Here is an 18,994-nt window from a genome sequence, read left to right on the forward strand (position 1 = left end):
TGAGAAACTGAACAGTATTTATATCATTTTTTACCTTTGATACGAGTTTGACATCAGTCACGTCACATGTGCACGCGCTCTGTCGTAGAATACGCAAACTCCGGAAGCCGCGATCTGTCGCATGTATACGACACTCATTGTTTACACAGTGCACAGAGATTGTGGGTATAGCGGCTATTCAAAATGGTAATTACTTGCGCGTATCCTGATTGTTTAAGCCGATTTAAAGCTAAAAGATTACGTTTGCTTGCGCAAACTCATCCGGGACTTTTCACTGATTTCCCCTTACGGCGTTTGCGTATTCTACGCTAGAGCGCGTGCACATGTGACGTGACTGATGCCAAACTCGTGCTCATGACAGATGGACGTGGCTATGTATCAAAGGTAAAAAATTATATAAATACGGTTCTGTTTCTCGCAAAAACCGATCGTTTCGTGTCTTAAGACATCAATGTATCATCACGAGCCGCAGGGTGTAATTTGGATTTGTCTGTGCATGTTTTTGTTTACTTTTAAAGGTCTGGTGCCCATTCACGTCCATGATAAGGCTGGCAGACTGCACCGGTTTTCGTTAAAAATCTTCGTTTGTGTTTTTCTGAGGAAACAAAGTCACCTACATCTTGGATGCCCTGGGGGTAAGCAGATAAACATCAAATTTTCATTTTTGGGTGAACTATCCCTTTAAGTAGCACGGGTATATTTGTAGCAATAGTCAAAAATACATTGTATGGGTCAAAATTATTGATTTTTCTTTTATGCTAAAATCACTCAGATATTAAGTAAAGATCATGTTCCAGGAAGGTATTTTCTAAACTTTTTACCGTAAATATATCAAAACATAATTTTCTTAGCAAGTTCTTAGCAATGTATGTTAAAAATCAAAAATTATTAGTAAGAACTTCATGTGGACAACTTTAAAGGTGATTTTCTCAATATTTAGATTTTTTGCACCCTCAGATTCCAAATTTTCAAATATAAATACATTTTGTATCTCTGCCAAACAGTTTTGAGGGTAACACATTACAAGTAACGCAAGTTACGTAATAATATTCCTTTTTCCAAGTAACTAGTAAAGTAATGCATTATTTTTAATTGAATTAATTTTAAGTGTTACTTTTTCAAATAAGTAACGCCAGTTATTTTTTCCTCCATTTATTGATTAAAAGCTCTGTCCCCATGTTGAGAGAAACCGTGAGTAAGATATTACTTTAGTTCTAGAATAAATGTGAACACGCATTAATTAATCTCACTCACTAAAAAAAACAGATACAGTCTTCCTCAAAATGAACAAAAACAGTAAAATTCATCTCAGAATATGACACAAACCTGCAATAATTAAATATGTTAAATAATACAAATATCCTTTATGTATTTAATCCCATTTTATTAACTGATGTCTTTGCTGCCAACCTTTGATGATCCAATTCATCCATACTAATAAGCAAAAATTACTCAAGATAGTCTAACGTTTGTTTTCCTTTTTAATTGCTGAAGAGTTTACATTTTTTCTTCTGCAGTCTACTGTACAGATGTGAATTTACTTTTCTCTATGCCTTTTGGAGGCTTTTGGTGTAAAAAAGGCTTTTTTTAATATAAAAATAGAACTTTTTATATTAAAAACAAACAGACAAGCACTGCCCAGATTTAAAAAGTAATGCAAAAGTAATGTAATGCATTACTTTCCATAAAAAGTAACTAAGTAACGTAATTAGTTACCTTTTTAGTAACTCAATACTGTAATGCATTACTTTTAAAAGTAACTTCCCCCAACACTGCTGCCAAATGTTGTCCTATCATAACAAACCATACAACAATGGAAAGCTTATTTGTATATGTATAAATCTTAATTTCAGAAAATTGACCGTTATGACTGGTTTTGTGGTCCAGGGTCAAATACGTTAAAGTGCCCCTATTATGCCATTTTAAAGGTAGTTAATATTGTTGTATTAGTCTCTTAAAACAGGTTTACATGTATGCAAGTTCAAAAAACACTTTAGTTTTCTCCAAAATTAGATTTAATTTTACCCCGTTTCTAAATGATTCGTAAACGACTCGTTTGAAGCAGTTCGAAGAATCAGTCTCTCTAAACCCCTCCTTTCAGTGAGCCCTCACTGCTGTGATTGGTCAGATGGTGCAGTCCTTTTGGATTGGTCTACCGCTACAACGCAAAAACGAAACACCCATTGGCATAACTGAATGACAGCTGCGGAGACCTGTTAATGCATAGAAAAGATAGCCTCGATTTTACCCTATCAATTCGAGCTGGAGTCTGACGATGAAACGGTTGAAGTGGCACATCGACAAGAAACTGTTTTGCAAGCACGACTGGAGCAGGACGTCTCTCAGTGATTAGTGTCATATGTTAACTGTGGAAAGTGCTTGCAATTTGCTTTTGTAAGCGAACCGGGCACACCTCTTCGCTGTGAACTTCAACACTGTACAATCCATAACACTGCGTTAAGCCATCGTTTATCATTATCATTACTTAAACTAATAAGGCAGACAGACAGTCAAGCTGCATCAATTACAATTTTTAGACTACATTGCACGCACAGCTGATCAACAGAACTACAGAAACGCAAGTTAGCCGGTTACCAAGACATGTGTGGGGTTGTTACACACCATAACGTACACAAAGACGTATTTTGAACGATCGCTAGAAAATACAATCATCAATTATTAATCATACTTACAGGGAGAAGTTCAGAGGAGCAAGCCGGTCCAAATAAACTGGGCACTGATCCATTTATTAAAACCAAGCGTTTGGTGAATCTCGCGTTGTAACGTTACTCCCCAAGATTGGAAAAGCAGTCATCAGTAAAATGACGCAAACACAACACAAGACTGGAATTGGACTGCTGAGGTGTTGAAAAAATTAATGTTAACCACTCATTCTTGGTAGTTTCATCTTTCGGAAGGGCATATAAAACAAATTGATTTTCACAGCGCAGGACGCCTTCTTGACATGATGTAATCTACGTAAAAATGGTAGGCCTACTGTTTGTGGGCGGGCAAGTTGTTCGCGACATGGGCGGACATTACGCAAATGTGTAGCTCGTGACGTGTAGCCGTTACAGAAAAAGATTCGAATTGCTGAGGACTCGTTTAGGCGAATGTGAGCCGACTCTTTTTTTTGATAGACAAAAACTTCATTTATGGTGCACTGTCGGCGTCACAACTTTGCAGATAGTTTATGTTCACATACAGCTACATGACACACTACATGAAATATCATATTTGAAAAGGCATAATAGGGGCACTTTAACATGATGTTTGATCGACTGGAATGCACTGAAAGTTGGAAGTGGGACATTTCAACTAGGATTTTCCCTCTTCCAACCTTTTCTGGAGTGTGGCATTAGTTAGCGTGGCAAAATCCCTAGAATTGCTTCTTAATATATGATCTAATGCAGTAAAATTCAGGTCTTTTTAAATGTGGTGTAAATGTGGTCTAAATACTTTTATAAAAACAAAGATTAAGACTTTAATTATAAAAAAATGACTACGGTACACTGCAGTAATTACCTGTCACAGTTTGGATGGATGATGAGTGGAGAATGAGGAGGAGATCCGGAGTAAATGAAAACATATAAGTTTATTAAATAAAACACTTAAACTAATACAAAACAAACCAAAACACGGAGCATAAAGCGGAGACATGTAACGTTAACGACGGACAGCTGGGGAGTGCTCAGACACAGACTTTATACACAGAAACATGGGCGTGGTCACAAACAAGATGACGAGGGGGAAATACAAATATGGGCAGGAACAAACCAAAAGGACTAAACCAAAAGGGGGAGGACAAGTACTAAACCAAATGACTATGAAACATAGGGGGGAAAACACTAGGAGAACAGAACGGGACAGGACAAAATACTGACATTACCCAAGAGAATAAATAAAATATTGCATCTTAAAGAAGATATGTATTGTTGATTTGACAAAACTGGGAATAGTTATTGCACCAGTAAGCACCAGAATTGTATTTATTTATTATTTTTGAAACATTTTACTGACAATTGGAAATGGCAGCAGAATGTGTGAAACTGGCTTTTGGTTTCAGAGACTGTCCTAGCAACTCTTGACAGTCTGGTCAAAATGCTTTCTGTATGCCATCTTCTGCAGTTTTGTTAATGCTTGTGTCAGTTGTCTGACAGTGAGTGATTTGTCTGTGACTGTGTTGGTTCGACTGACCCTCTCTCCTTGTTCTGTGACATTTGTTTCCTGCCTTACTGCGTCTATAGCAGTCTGAAGAGAAGTTCTGTCTCTACAGTCCCTGTGTATCCCTTTATGCATTTAGCAGACTAACATCCCAGTTTTTTCCCTCTTATAGGCCTGTCAGTTCAATATCCACCTGCTGAAGGTAGCCTCCTCTTTCTGCCCTGCTCACTCCTCATGTCTCTATCTCTTCATCCTAGAGTATTATTATTCACTCTCTCTGATTATTTGTGTGGCTCAGGCTGCTACAAAGAAATCAGATTTACTAACAAAGATGCAATCCAACTTCTTTCAGGTTTCTTTCACCTACACTATTCACATAGTTTCATGCTCTCTTTGTTTATTACTCCAGTGAACATCCACTGACATCTGACATCTGATCAATAAAAGAGGTGATAGAAATTGTGCATTCTGAGCATGAAATATCAATGAATAGTCAACAGATGATTTTTAAGTGATACTACAATCTATTATGTAAACATTATATGGCAACACCTTTGAACAGGACATGCCAATTGGATAATATTCCAATGCAAAATTAATAAGTTATTTTATATTGCATTAAACATAGTAAAATTGAACATACAATCATGAGCTGCCCTCACACAGACACACAAACATGTTTATTCCAGTCCCACAGCCATAAGCACTGCAGTTGTTAGTAAATAGCACAGCAGAGCACAGAAGCTAAAGGACAGACAATGATCTTTTGGCTGTTTGTGATCTGCGTCTGCCTTCTATAGATCATAGAAGGTTTCCTCACACTCTTGACCCTGAGCATGCTTCATGTGCATCCTGAGCGAATGAAAACTAGATCACAGCTTTTTTTGTCTACCACCACAGAAAGACTGTTCTAGTCACTCATTGAATAAGCATACTTACTTTTACTTATACTATTAACACTGTTCTTGTTTTACTGCACTGTTGACAGTCTCAAGTGCATGTAGATGTAGAGCTCATTGACATGAAATCTCCAGTAGGGGGCACCACGTGATAACTCTGCTCGATGTGTCTGAATGTTTACTATGTCTCAAAGAGCAACATGGTAATGAAATGACCATTTTCAACCCTTAAATGTGTGCATGTGAGAATAGATGCATAATGTGTTGTTGTTGTTGTTGTTGTTTTTATCTGGACAATATGTGTTGTATATAGAGTCAAAGAACCCTAAAAGTGTGTTATATGCAGTATAAAATATGGTGTTTAACTATTGAATACTTAAATATATTACAATGTTTGTATTGTGCACATGTTATTACATTGTAGTTACAATTGATTTAACATGTAATTACATTGGCAATGTTGTATTTCACATGCATCTTTTTTCCAATGTGCAATTTGTACCCCAATATCCTAATATAATATAACCCTATCTTTATATTTTGTAGCTGTAAATGCAAATATTGTGATACTGTAGTTTTACAGAACAACATGTACACGAGAAATACATTGTATTTCACTCTGTTTTAAAAATATAAAAGTATTTTAATAATCTGAAGAATCTTTTTCCACTGAACTTTGGGTGACAAATAACATACTAGATTCTACTGTGCTGTTATTTTGCAAAATTAAATCCAGACTGTAATGTAATCTATAAAAAAAAAAAAAAAAAAAAAAAACTTTGACATTTTAGCATTATGAATCTTTGAATGAATAGTTTAATGCTTGGCATTTGCGTAGTGTTTATGATAAAACATTGATTCTACTTGGTTTAATTTATTTTCAAACCCTGGCTGTACAAGATTGAATCTGCTCTTTAAGAAAGCTCTTCATGTTTAAAATCATGTTTAAAATCAACCACATGATGGCTCCCTTCATAGGTTTATCATCCATAATGTTTAACATTAACATGAGAATGGCTTTGAAAAGTACCAGCTAAAACCAAATTGTTTGGGAGTGTAATAGCAGCTTGTTGAGACATGCTTTCTATGTTTATGTGTTGGTACCAGAACCAGTGGCTGTATATTTATGTATATTTTCCTTGAAAAATCTTCCTTGAAAAATCTCCACACCAGCACAGTAAACTTTCCTTTAAAAAGTAAGATTGAAACTATGAAATCCTTATAATTAAAAAAGAAAGAAAGTAAGAAATGAAATATCTCACATCACATCACTGATTCAATTATTAATGCAGCTGCAAATCAGTCACATACTTGTGTAATCTCATTATTGTATAAGACCTTAGCCACATGTGCACACCTGCCTCTAGATGACATTAGGATGACACCACTTTAATAATTCTAGGAAATCATTAACAGTGTGACAGGATTTATAACAGCTGCCTCAAATTAAATTAGCATATGGAACGTTTGATAATTCTTTGGCATTTCTCCATCGTGTTCTCTGTATGTCAGAGGACATACAGGTCTGAATGAGGGTGCTATCTGCAGTGGTAAAGGTGTTCATCTGACCTCTGAGACGTTAGCAGGCCCTGCTGCTAAATGGGGGTCTTTTCCATTACAAAAATGTGATATTTAATGTCAGTTTCATTAGGATTTTAATCATTCTGTCACACATATAATGTCTTTAAGTGTTAATACATTTTACTGTGCCAATTTAAGCTAAATGTATTAAATATTGAAGGGACAGTTCACCAAAAAATACAAATTCTGTCATCATTTACTAAGTTGGTTGAAAAGAATTACCAGCGTAGAAACAATGATCCAGAGAAAGAGAATAAAGCTGGCCATAAAGTCTTATTTTTCAGTGTGCACATAATATAGTTTATATGGTTAATATACCAATATCTACAGTATCAATATCTTCTAGACTATATTTTGCAGATTATTTTGGCATTGTGCAAGATACTACAAGGTGTTTATTAGAAGACAAAAACATGTTTTTGCAGATATTAAATTGTAAATTGTTGTTTTCTGTACAAATCATATGACAATTTTAATGATATAACACTGAATACCAAAATGTAAATTTCTACAGGTTAAGATTTTTTGCAATTTAGTATTTTGGAAAAAAAAAAATCTACTTTTTCCAACTCGTCCTAGACGGTTTGTCCGATTTTCACCAAAATTGTCTCAGATCTTCAGTCAATGCTGGCAAAAAGTTATCAAAGCTTTCTGATACACCTGAATGTTTTCAGAAAGTGTGTCAACAAATTTGATGAAATCCATGCAAAACTAGACATAAGGCTATATTTTTGCAATCCTTTAGAAGATTTAGATCGAACTTAAGAGTTAAGTTAAGGTAAGTGTTATACCAGGCAACACCTGAGGGCACATGCATAGTTTCGACACAGTAGCTTTGACCTACTGTTTAAAAGATATTTAAAAAAAATAATTTTTGTTTATATTTTCTGAACAAGTTTGACCAAAAATCATAAAAGTGATTTCGTAAGATTTGGAGTAGCATACCGAATCAAACGAAACAATTTCCTATGTCAGCTATTTTTAATGGATGGACCATTTCAAATTTTGGGGTAAAATGCTGTATTTTTCAAATGTTTATTATTATGAATCTTGTGAATGTTATAGAATTGCTTGCAAGAAAATTATGAAATTTGGAACATGGATAAAGACCAGTCTCATGATTAACCACAGTGAATTTGGAGTCTCTAACTCAAACTCTTTAGCGCCACCAACAGGCCAAATTTGCATATTTCTGCGAATAACTTTTGAACCGTAAGGTCTAAAAGCAAAATTATTTTTTCTTCTGAAATATCTACTTTTTCAAACTTGTCCTTGACAGTTTGTCCAGTTTTCACAGAAATCGGCTCAGATCTCAGAGCATTCTGGGAAAAAGTTATCAAAAGTTTTTGATATACCAAACCATTTTTGTAAAGCACGAATTTGAAAAATTTTGTGAAAAAAGGGACAAGGAGGATTTAGCGGATTCTGACCAAACTTGGTATGTGTTATAACAAGCATGACCCTTTGTACATTTCTAACCATTTTGGCCAAAAATCATAAGATTGGCATGCCAAATCGAACAGTATGCAATTCCTATGTGCCTAATTCCAATCTTGGCCATTTTGAGTTATGCAGTAAAATTCTATATCAACAAATGTCTTTAACTGGGGTCTCCAACATTGCTCAGCTTAGTTCAGCTTTAACGCTAATCCAACACATCTGAAGCAGCTAATCAAGGTGTTCAGAGTTGGTTATTGCACACAGGTGTGTTGAAGCAGGGTTGGAATTTAAGTCGCAGAAAGGTAACTCTCCAGGAGCAAAGTTGGAGAACCCTGGTCTTAACTGAGTAATCAAAGACAGCTCCTTAGCTATTTATTTTATGTCTGTTGTGCTTGGCCCCTTAATTGCTGCTTGCTGCTATATTTAGTATTAGGATTATTACGGCTATTACTACTAGAATGAGCATTGCACATTGGGAATAGTGTGGTTTTGTGTATCACAACTGACCACAATGAAGAGCTATAGTTAGCAGATGGGGAAAAAATAGAGAGTGCATTAGTGCCCTTGATGCTGTATGTGGGTTTTTCCAACTAAACAACAGGGTGGAATAGAGTGTTATAGTAGAAAGCTAGTGAGAGTGCAGTAAACAGCGAGAGTGTGTGAAAGATGTTGGAGTGCAGTTGTGGGGTTTGAAGAAAGGTGATAGCCCCTCATTATCACTGTCGACTTGTGAACCATGAAGAGTCTCACTGAGCTCCACTGGAAATGAACGCCACATACAGAACATCACTCCACTCCAGTAAAAGACTCCATACTGTTAATAGTACTTCATGCTTCCAGTTAACAGACCTTCTCAAACATCTGACAGGCTGTACAAGAGACTTGTCATTTCCTTTGCCAGGGCACATTCACACTAGAGAAAGGAAACAGACAGGTCAATTTGAAATCAAGCATGGAAATTCAACGAAATCAGCCTCTGTTCTAAATAAATAATAAAAAAAAAAAAAAAAAACAGTACAGACCAAAAGTTTGGACATACCTTCTCATTCAAATGAATGAAAAGGTGTGTTCAAACTTTTGGTCTGTTCTGTATATTTTTCTGTTTATTGAAGTTTTTATTCTACATTACAAGTATATATAAATTAATAAATAAATATTTTCTAAATGGGTTTTTATACAAAAACTGCTTTTTTATGTAAAATTCACTTTATAAAAGACCCACATTTCTAACTTTAATTCATGGGGATAACATGGATAATTTCACATGGTTTAGTGTAAGATTTTTGCCCATCTTTTGGAAAAAAATTTTAAAAGTAAAAAAAACCAACAACTACAAATAACTTTTACCAGTAGGTGGCTGCAGAGCTCCACTATTTGCTATTTGCTATTTGACCACCTGAAAGATATTTTTTCACAAGTTTATTCAGTTGAATTCATATCTACAATACAGACCAAAAGTTTGGACACACCTGAATGAGAAGGTGTGTCCGAACTTTTGGTCTGTACTGTATGTTAGAGGTCTTCACAGATCCAAAAATTCGTACCCGAATCCGAAAAGACCCGTAAATGTGCTGGATGGAACCGACCCGGACCCGTATTTTATTTTAAAGTGGGACCTGAACCCGTGAAGACTCGAGAAATACCTTAAATGTAGTTGGACCCAAACCTGGCTGGGAAGACACAGACCCGACTGTACCCGATCGGCACATATTGCACAGCAAACTGCTATTAACTATAAATAAGTTGCGAAGGAAAAAAAAAAACCTTTTTGGTGTAACTACTGTTAGTAGCGTTGCATACAGACCTCCTTGCCAGTACATTTACATGTTAGGCTGTTCTTCTCTCTCGCCAACAGAAAGACCCTTTTGTAATCCACTATTCCAGCTTTAATAGTTTAGGCTACTCGCGGTCACGGTCGGTGACGAATGTGTTTACCCTTTTGAACTACAATAACGATACTTTTTGCAGATTGTACTGAAGACTCGGCGCAATTGTTGTAATTTATTTATTTATTTTTTATTTTTTTTCAAAAAGGCACAGAACAATGAATGCGGTAAACTTTACTGCATGCGTCTTCAATAACAGTATCTTCTTCAGTAAGATAAAGCAATACAAAACATCTGTTTAGAGCTCCACCTACGGCACCTAGTGGTCATCTTATGAAACTTAAAGGAGGAATTTGCACGTATACTGTAGCACAAGACAGCTTGATAACATAAATAGCTTATTCTGAAAAGAGTATATTTTTTTTCCACCATATTTTATATCATTACTGTGCTTTCTGAACCGAGCCTGACCAAAAAAATTTAAATATAACAAGATGGTTCTTCCATATTATTACAAACGTAAGAAAGAATGCAATGTGTACTATGGCAGAGTAAAAGTCAGATTCAGATTCAGATTCAGATTCAGATTTTATTGTCCTCAAAGAGGAAATTCATTTCCACAGACCGTACCCCAAGCTATACTGCACACATCTCCTACAGCATACAAATAATCCACATATATCCACCAGTTGCAAATATATATCCTGCAGAGGTACATAACAATCTTACAAATATATATATATATATTACCCATATGTTTATAGCACATTCTGATGGCAGAAGGTACAAAACTTTTACCGAAGCGTGCTTTTTTTTTTTGAAGTAACTGTTTATATCTGCGGCCTGATGGCAGAAGAGAAAAGAACAAATTAAGAGGATGGCTAGGATTTTTAATTATAGTATTTGCCCTTCGAATGATAGCATTATCGATAAGGGCTAACAGATTAGGAGTAGAAAGACCAATTATTTTTGAAGAGGTATTAGTAATTTTTAAATTCCTGTTTGTATTCCTGTTTGTACAAGAAAGCATAGTAAAATAGCAAGTGACCCAATACATAATAATGGATTCAATGATACTGCGATACAGAAGAAGCAAAAGATATGGCTTCAATGACAACATCCTCAGTTTGCGTATGACAAAAAGTCTCTGTTGGCAGCGTCTATAAATATCCATGACATGATGGTCAAATGACAATTTACTGTCCAAGGTAATGCCAAGGTACTTAAATCGGTCAACAATTTCTACAAACTGGCCATTGATTAGTACACTGAAAAAAATGATTCTGACCCCTTGTAAATGTTACATGTTTTTATCTGGTTAATTTCACTGATTTTAATGTGTTATTTAATCTTACTTATTTTTTATTATTAATTTTCAAATTCACTGCCCTTGTGTTAAACAAGTTAATTTCATTCAATTAAAAGTAATTAGAAAAAAATACGTTTCATTTAATTTCCATATACTGTCCGGTCTGCGCATGCGCCAAGGCGGGGGGATTGAACGTGACTCCCCCTGCTGGTAAATCCAGTTAGACCAGCTCAAGCTGTGTTTTGGAACATTGTAGCTGGCAGAGGTGGGACCAAGTCTTTCTATTCAAGTCACAATTTAAAGCCCAAGTCCTCAAAGAGTTAAAGGTAATGAGATAATTAAGTGACTAATTAAATGATGATTGTGCATTAGTGATAAACACCTGCTGTTATCGAGAATTACAGAGGATCAAATGTTGATGTTTTATTGGTTAAAATGGTGCTACCATCATGAAGATCAGTGTTTGCTTTAGTTGGGCTTTTGACCCTTTTAGTAATTCAAAGTAAATTGCTTTTGGGCAATTGCAATATTGTTTTGCAACAAATTATTGCACATTAGTGAGTCAAAAACTTATAGTAGCAGTCCAGTTAACATGTTTTGCTTTTAAATCATGTGAATGAACATCATGAAATGGTTAATCTTTGGTTAATAGATTGACATTCAACTATCAAACAACTGGAGAAAAAGTCTTATTAAAAACGCCACTGTAATGCTAAAATATTGAGGAGAAACTTACAGCAGCTCAGGCTTTTAGACATAAACACATATCATACCATCCTCAACAGTGGTGACAATAATTCTTCATGCTGTAGTGCATGATGGGAGTTTTTACTATGGTGTTACCCAGCATGCATTGCAGCATGAAGAATTTAGTTCATTGTCACCATTGTTGAGATTCATATGCTGGTTCTTGATGTCTGCATGTATCTAAATAGCACAAGAGCTGAAGTTATTTGTATGTTCTACATGTAGCAGAATTTTTAATTTTGAACTATCAGAACAAAACTAAAAATTACATGTTAAGCTTCACAGAACTACTCAACACCTAAACACAATAGTAGTTACTCTACATATAATCAGGCCACTACCTGATAACTATCATATTACATTCAAACTCTTTAATCTATAGCACTACATATGATGTTCCAGCAAGAGATCTAACATAATAAATCAAGGGTCAAGAGCCCAACTAAAGCAAACACTGATCTTCATGATGGTAGCATTATCTTAACCAATGAAACATCAACATTTGATCCTCGGCTTTAAATTGTGACTTGAATAGAAAGACTTGGTCCCACCTCTGCCAGCTAGATTAAAAAAAAATGTAGAAATTAAACGATTAAATTTATCTGGTTGCACAATTAATTTGAGTAAATTCTACTCAAAATAGTTTAGCTAAAATTATGAATATAATTAATCTGAAAATACATTGAGATTAATAAACTCAATGTATAAAATATAAGTACAACCAATTTATAAAATATAAGTAAACTCAACTTATAAAATATAAAGTCACTCAACTTAAAAAATATATCTGGATTTAGATAAATTTATTTCGTGCAACCCCTTGACGTAATAAAATTAAGTAAATTCAACATAACATTTTTTTCAGTGTATAGAACAATGAGGAATAAAGAATTTATGCAGTGTATCAAAAACGAGTTCCTTCGTCGCCAGCTCTGGTTGCCATAGAAACATTTCATACACGTAAGATTGCACATGCGTGTTATTTTAATGCAGTGTAAACATCACAGATAACATTAATGTGACTGTTCATTTTCGATTTCATATTTTGTTGCTGATGTGAAATAAATAATTGTGCAAGGCTATCAGATTTGACGTTTGTTTGCTTTTACTTCTCGGGGCTGTGGTCACGAGAGAAGCTGTTTTTATTTATTTCTTCTTCTTTTTTTTCACTTTTCTTATCATAATTTTACAAGTTGCAAGTTACAAAAGACTTGCAAAGTGGTCACTAACACTGGCAGGTGCGATGTTCTCAGATCGACTCGGGTATTACACACAAGTTAAACATACCTGAGACCCGAAGTAATAGATTTGGACCCGACCTGGACCCGGCTGACCATTTAAAATATAGACCCGAACCCGCACGGGTCCCGAGTCGGGTCCCGGGTCCTCGGGTCTCGGGTCCTCTGTGAAGAGCTCTACTGTATGTTCTAACAAAAAATGTGGTAACAGTTTATTTTAATGACCAATTCTCACTATTAAATAGTTGCGGATTAGCATGCATATTACTAGCAGATTGGCTGTTTATTAGTATTTATAAAGCACATATTAATGCCTTATACTGCATTGCCATATTTTAGATCCTTTAACCCAATAACTACCTTATTATTAAACAGCAGAAAATGCATATTGAGGGAAAACTCTTAGTTAATCATGAATATGTGTTCCTTAATCTAAAGTGTTACCAAAAAGATTTAATATTTTTTTTCTTTGCATCTTTGTGCCACAACATGAAAACTAAAGTGGATTCGCTGTGTAAAGCCTAGTGAACAGGCTGTGTGGTGTAATACGGTAAAATTGCATGACTCACGCACTTTCTGATCCAGTTGGATACAGCAGTCGAGTAGCAATGCCTCTTCAACTAACAGTGACTGAGTGACCTTCAGCGACTGAATCACAGTTAGTGTGAATATACTTTAAATTAAGCCAGACATTAAAGTCAAGCTCACTCTAAGTCACTATGATATACTTTACAGTATACAGAACAGATAATGCAAGGGTATGGAAGCTAATTTTGATGGATGAGCTTGGATATTTCCAGCAGTTGTGTACTTGTTTGACTGGCCTGAAGATCTTCACAGCATCTTTCCGTCTCTCTCTAGTGGCTGTGGATCTCACATTTTTCTGCATGTCCTGTCATTTTCACACAGGCTTGACCATGTTATAGCACGTTTATAACAAATGCCATATTGTGTAATTGAGCACGCAGTAGAATTTTAAGTATCAGACATGTATTCGAGTGTTGTGGAAGCTCCTCTGTGTATTTGGACACGTATTGGTCATTGATCACTCTCCATCACTCTTGTAGAAAGCCAAGCTCGGTCCTGGGAAGAAAGTCATCACTCCCTCTGATCATCGACGCTTCAGTTTACCATCCGGAAACATGAACAGAGTTCAACTCAATGACTTCCATTTTCTGGCTCTTCTGGGAAAAGGAAGTTTTGGGAAGGTCAGTTACACTTATTGTTCCTGACGTACCTAAAAAATGCTTGAATGTCTTTTAAATATAAACCTCACAAAAATCCAGCTACTAGTTCTTCCTCAGACTAATTTTACCAACCCATTACTAAACCCAGCCCAAGAGTTTCTACTCAGTGTGTATTTGTTTTAAAACAGGTGATGTTGGCAGAGATGAAGTCCACTGAAGAGCTGTACGCAGTTAAAATTCTGAAAAAGGACGTGGTGATCCAGGATGATGATGTGGAGTGCACAATGGTGGAGAAGAGAGTTTTGGCCCAGAGAGAGAAGCCACCTTTCCTCACCCAGCTGCACTCCTGCTTCCAGACTGTGGTGAGAAATTCATCTCATTATATCTACTGTGTTGTTGTATTTTAGGGTGTTCTGTTGCCGGTAGCTGTAACAATACCAGTAGACAGTAGACACAAAAAATGAAAATGTCATTTTCTCATTCTCATTCTAAATCCAACCTGATCTCATGACGAAAATGTACTTGTGGAAACTTTTCACAAGACGTGAAGAAATGTACGTTTCGTGACATATTCTACGTGAAATGCCCACTGAGTGGTGCTAAAAGCGTGTTTGTTTTTTCGGAACAGATGAACATTTTTTCAGCGTTTTATGTGACGTTGGTTTTGTACATCACCGCAGTTCTGACTTGAAATGTCTGATGAGTGTCTAATGATCTGTGCTGTTTTAAAATAATGTACCATCTGCACTACACCTAAACCTGATAGTATAAACAGAAGTGAATGTGACATAAAAATGCAATTGCAACCATGTGGTTTTAGCTTTAGCTCCTCTTTCATCGTGAGTCATGTTTTTCACGGGATTCGTACCTAAAGATTCCATATCCCAAGTCCAATTCCGTGCCGGCCTAGCTACCGTTACATCCGGAAAGCAAAACATATGGAGCTGTAATCTTAACTGTGTACGAAAACGATTAAAAGTGGCCGTTGTTTTATTGCCTCTAGTGTTCATTTCTGTTGGAAACTGCAGTGATATGTACTTATTGGTATGTATTTCGCCTCTTGCGAAATACGTCATGAGATCAGGTAATCCAAACCATATGACTTTTCCTCTTCTGTAGAGTTTTGTCATATCCTTATCTTCTGCTTGCAATTACAGTTCAGTGACTATGTCAAGATCCAAAAAGACAACTTCATCTTCTGAAGCCATACAATATCTATCCAGACTCACTGAAAGTATGTGCCTCTACTGTTTCTGCAAAACTTACAAAATGTCTCCAAACACACACTAGTCGCTTCAGTTTCCATTTTAAATTAACACTAGGGGCAGTAAAGCTCCAACAATTTTTATTCCTTTTCACACAAACTATGATACACAGGGCCAGAGTTTAGATGAAGAAAGACAAATTTTTAACATACTGTGAGACTGATACTTTTGAATGTTGGCCTCACATATACAGCTTCATATGTATGAGTTTTCGAACACAGTAGGTTTGCTCAGTAGTTCAAGCGATGTAGCATTGCACTTGAGAGGTGAAGCACTCCCGTATGAATCCTGTGAAACTAGTTCAACAAAACAGTTCAACCCCACATTGAAGTAAGTTAAAATAGCACGTTGAATTAGTTAATGTGTTTTTGTATTACTTTTGCACAGGGGCGCCGCTCGCAATTTTGGGCCCTATGACAAAATATGAGGTTGGGCCCCCCCTACCACACAAAAGCAGATCTCTGGGGGCCCCTAAATGGCGTGGGCCCTTAGAATTGTCCTAACTTGTCCTAACCTGACACCAATGTGTCAGGCTGGGAGACCAGCTAAAACCAGCTCTATCCAGCTTAAAGCAGCTAAGACCAGCCAACCAGCCTAGGCTGATTTTAGCTGTTTTTTTTCAGCAGGGTCCCTGGTCATTTGAATTCAGAGCTGCCACAATATGTGTCTGAAGCAACATGATCAAAAAGGAAGCAATACATCCCTGAATCAACGTATAAAAACGCAGCCATAGTCGCGTATTGAATGCTCATTTTAGGGCCACTCATTGGACATTTCTCATGCCATGAAACGTGCAGTAAGGTACATAATATCAGTGTTGGAGAAATGTCACCACAAGCACATATTTCCTGTGAGCCTGGGTTGTACAATAGCTGTTTGACAACAGATATAGTGCCTACTGTGCTTGCTAGATGTCAAAGATCACATCAAACGTCATTATTTTCATGTCAAATGTCATTGCTTTCGTGGTTTGTGACCAAATATCACTGACTTGGTGATCTAATAGTGCCCTATTTGATTTCAGAGCTATTTGCAGTGAATGAATATAATTTATATTCCCCACCCAAAGTAATCATTTGGCTTCAGAAGATTTTGAAATATAGCACACAGGTCATATTGACTAGTACAATTCTAGTATTTTTGTCCTTTTTGGAGTTTGACATTGTCATTGTGGAAAAGAGCTGCATGAAGAAGAAATTCTAATTCTGCGTTTTACAGAAAAATCTTTATAGTGTGTTTGTATGAGGTTTTTGTAAGCATCAGATGGGGGAAGCTCCGCCAGGAGTCACAGCAGGCCGCTCTCAGTATGGGCATCCTGCTGATGAATAATGCAACAGATTCCAGCATGCCCTTACTAAATATTCATGAGCTGCACACAGACAGCAAACCAGCCATCATGTCCACTCACATTTTACTCCAAACACGTAACTCCCTCTGGGTTGGTCACAGTGCTTCTTCAACACAACTGGTGTCAGAGTATGCTGACACAACCCATCTGAAAAGGTCTGCAGAGCTCTTCACCTGCGTATGTTGTGTTTTGGTCCTCATTTATATATTATTATTATATACCTTTAATAATAATGAAAATTAATATATATATATATATATATATATTTTTTTTTTTTTTTTTTTTTTTTTTGCAAATGAACATTTGCAACAAGCTAGAATTGTAAACAATGGCATACAAGGCTGGTTTGTAGTTTTTAACACATTTTTACTGATTTCTCCAAAATGATCTGTGTTAGAAAGTTAGATAATAGTATCTTGGTGACAAATAAGTATATAATTTGCACGAAAAATATAGAATACATCACAGAAAATCAATTTGCAAGACAGCAGCTTAAGAGACATTTAAGAATCAGTCGTGTCATTTGAATTGATGTATTAGTCAATATGCAATCGACTTTCCAATCTGAGAAAGAAAAAAGGGTAGGTGACAGCAGATTTTCCTGACACCTGGTGATACCAATGTGTCTGTCATACAGTTTATCAATATGTCAATGGCATCCTGTCTGATCTGAGGTCATACATGGATTGATTCAGTACAGACCACAGTGGCTTGCTTGTTTATTTTCTGCAGCTGTACTATTTATATCATTTGTCTTTCAGGATCGTCTGTACTTTGTAATGGAGTACATTAATGGCGGAGACCTGATGTATCACATCCAGCAAGTGGGCAAGTTTAAGGAGCCACAAGCCGTGTAAGACATGACTCACTTCTTACTCCCAATCAAAAAGTATAGACAAATGATAAACACATTAATCAAGCAAAACGTACTTTAGATGTAGACTAAAGATGCTGGTTTGTCTACACAGTGTGTTTGTGGAGCTATGTTTGCAATGGATTACTAGCGTATTGCAGCTTTTTCTGATTTAATAAAACTGTTTTGTTGGTATTGATTAATGTATTTAGGTTGATTTAGTAAGGTATAGATAGTTCACCTAAAAATGAAAATTGCCCCTCGATTTATTCACTCTCTAGCCATCCTAGGTGCATAAGACTTTCTTCTTTCAGACGAATACAATCGAGAAAAAAGAAAGGGAAAAAGTAAACACATCAATTTGCTTCAGGAAGCCATTATTAACCCCCGGAGCCATGTGAAACACTTTTTTTTTTTTTATGATGGATGGATGCACTTCATTGAATTTCTATTGGACTATTGAATATAAACACACATTCACTGCCATTATAACAGCCAGGACATTTTTGGTAACTCTGATTGTATTTGTCTGAAAGAAGAAAATCTTTTACACCTAGGATGGCTTGAGGGTTTTGAGAGTAAATCATGGGGAAAATTTAATTTTATCCCTTTAAATACTGTAAAAACTAGTTAAGATGTTACCATTTTCAGGTTAGCATTGTTGTAATTGGAAGCAGTATAATGGTAATATAATGTATTGCTTACTGTACTTCATATGACACAAAAGTAGATGTCAGAAATCACAACTGATACTACATGCACACATCCAGGTCACATTTCTCTCCAAAACCAACACATTCCAACTTAAAAAGCTGGCAAATGTACTGTAATCCTTAATGAAGATTTTACATAGATTCTTTGAATCAGAATACATTTAAAATCAGCACAAATACAACCATAAATAGTTTAAATATTATTTCAAATTTCACGTAACAGTAATGAAAATGAGATGTTTTGGAATTTTGTGCAGAAATGTGCTTAAATAATGCAAAAACACATACTATATAAAAAAAAGCTGTTAAGATTTGCTCCATCAACACCCAGTCTTCACTCATGAATAAAACTGCAAACATATACACAGGAACCATGTGAGGGTCTGTGTTCATGAAGAGCTGCTCCTGAAATAGAGTTATTCAT

General features: G+C 35.9%; 1 protein-coding gene across 1 annotated transcript in view; it reads left to right on the forward strand.

Annotated features, from left to right (window-relative positions):
- The first annotated feature begins 4,340 nt into the window (after positions 1-4,340).
- The window catches only part of LOC141337518 (protein kinase C alpha type-like), a 57,159-nt gene continuing 42,505 nt past the window's right edge, over positions 4,341-18,994 (forward strand). The window contains exons 1-4 of the mRNA XM_073843361.1: positions 4,341-4,366; positions 14,272-14,412; positions 14,580-14,753; positions 17,766-17,857. Of these exons, the coding sequence (XP_073699462.1) occupies positions 14,347-14,412; positions 14,580-14,753; positions 17,766-17,857 (332 nt within the window). The 5' untranslated portion in view covers positions 4,341-4,366; positions 14,272-14,346. The remainder of the gene's footprint in view (positions 4,367-14,271; positions 14,413-14,579; positions 14,754-17,765; positions 17,858-18,994) is intronic.

The sequence above is a fragment of the Garra rufa genome, chromosome 1 (assembly GCF_049309525.1).
Source record: "Garra rufa chromosome 1, GarRuf1.0, whole genome shotgun sequence".
In the NCBI taxonomy this organism is placed as follows: domain Eukaryota; kingdom Metazoa; phylum Chordata; class Actinopteri; order Cypriniformes; family Cyprinidae; genus Garra; species Garra rufa.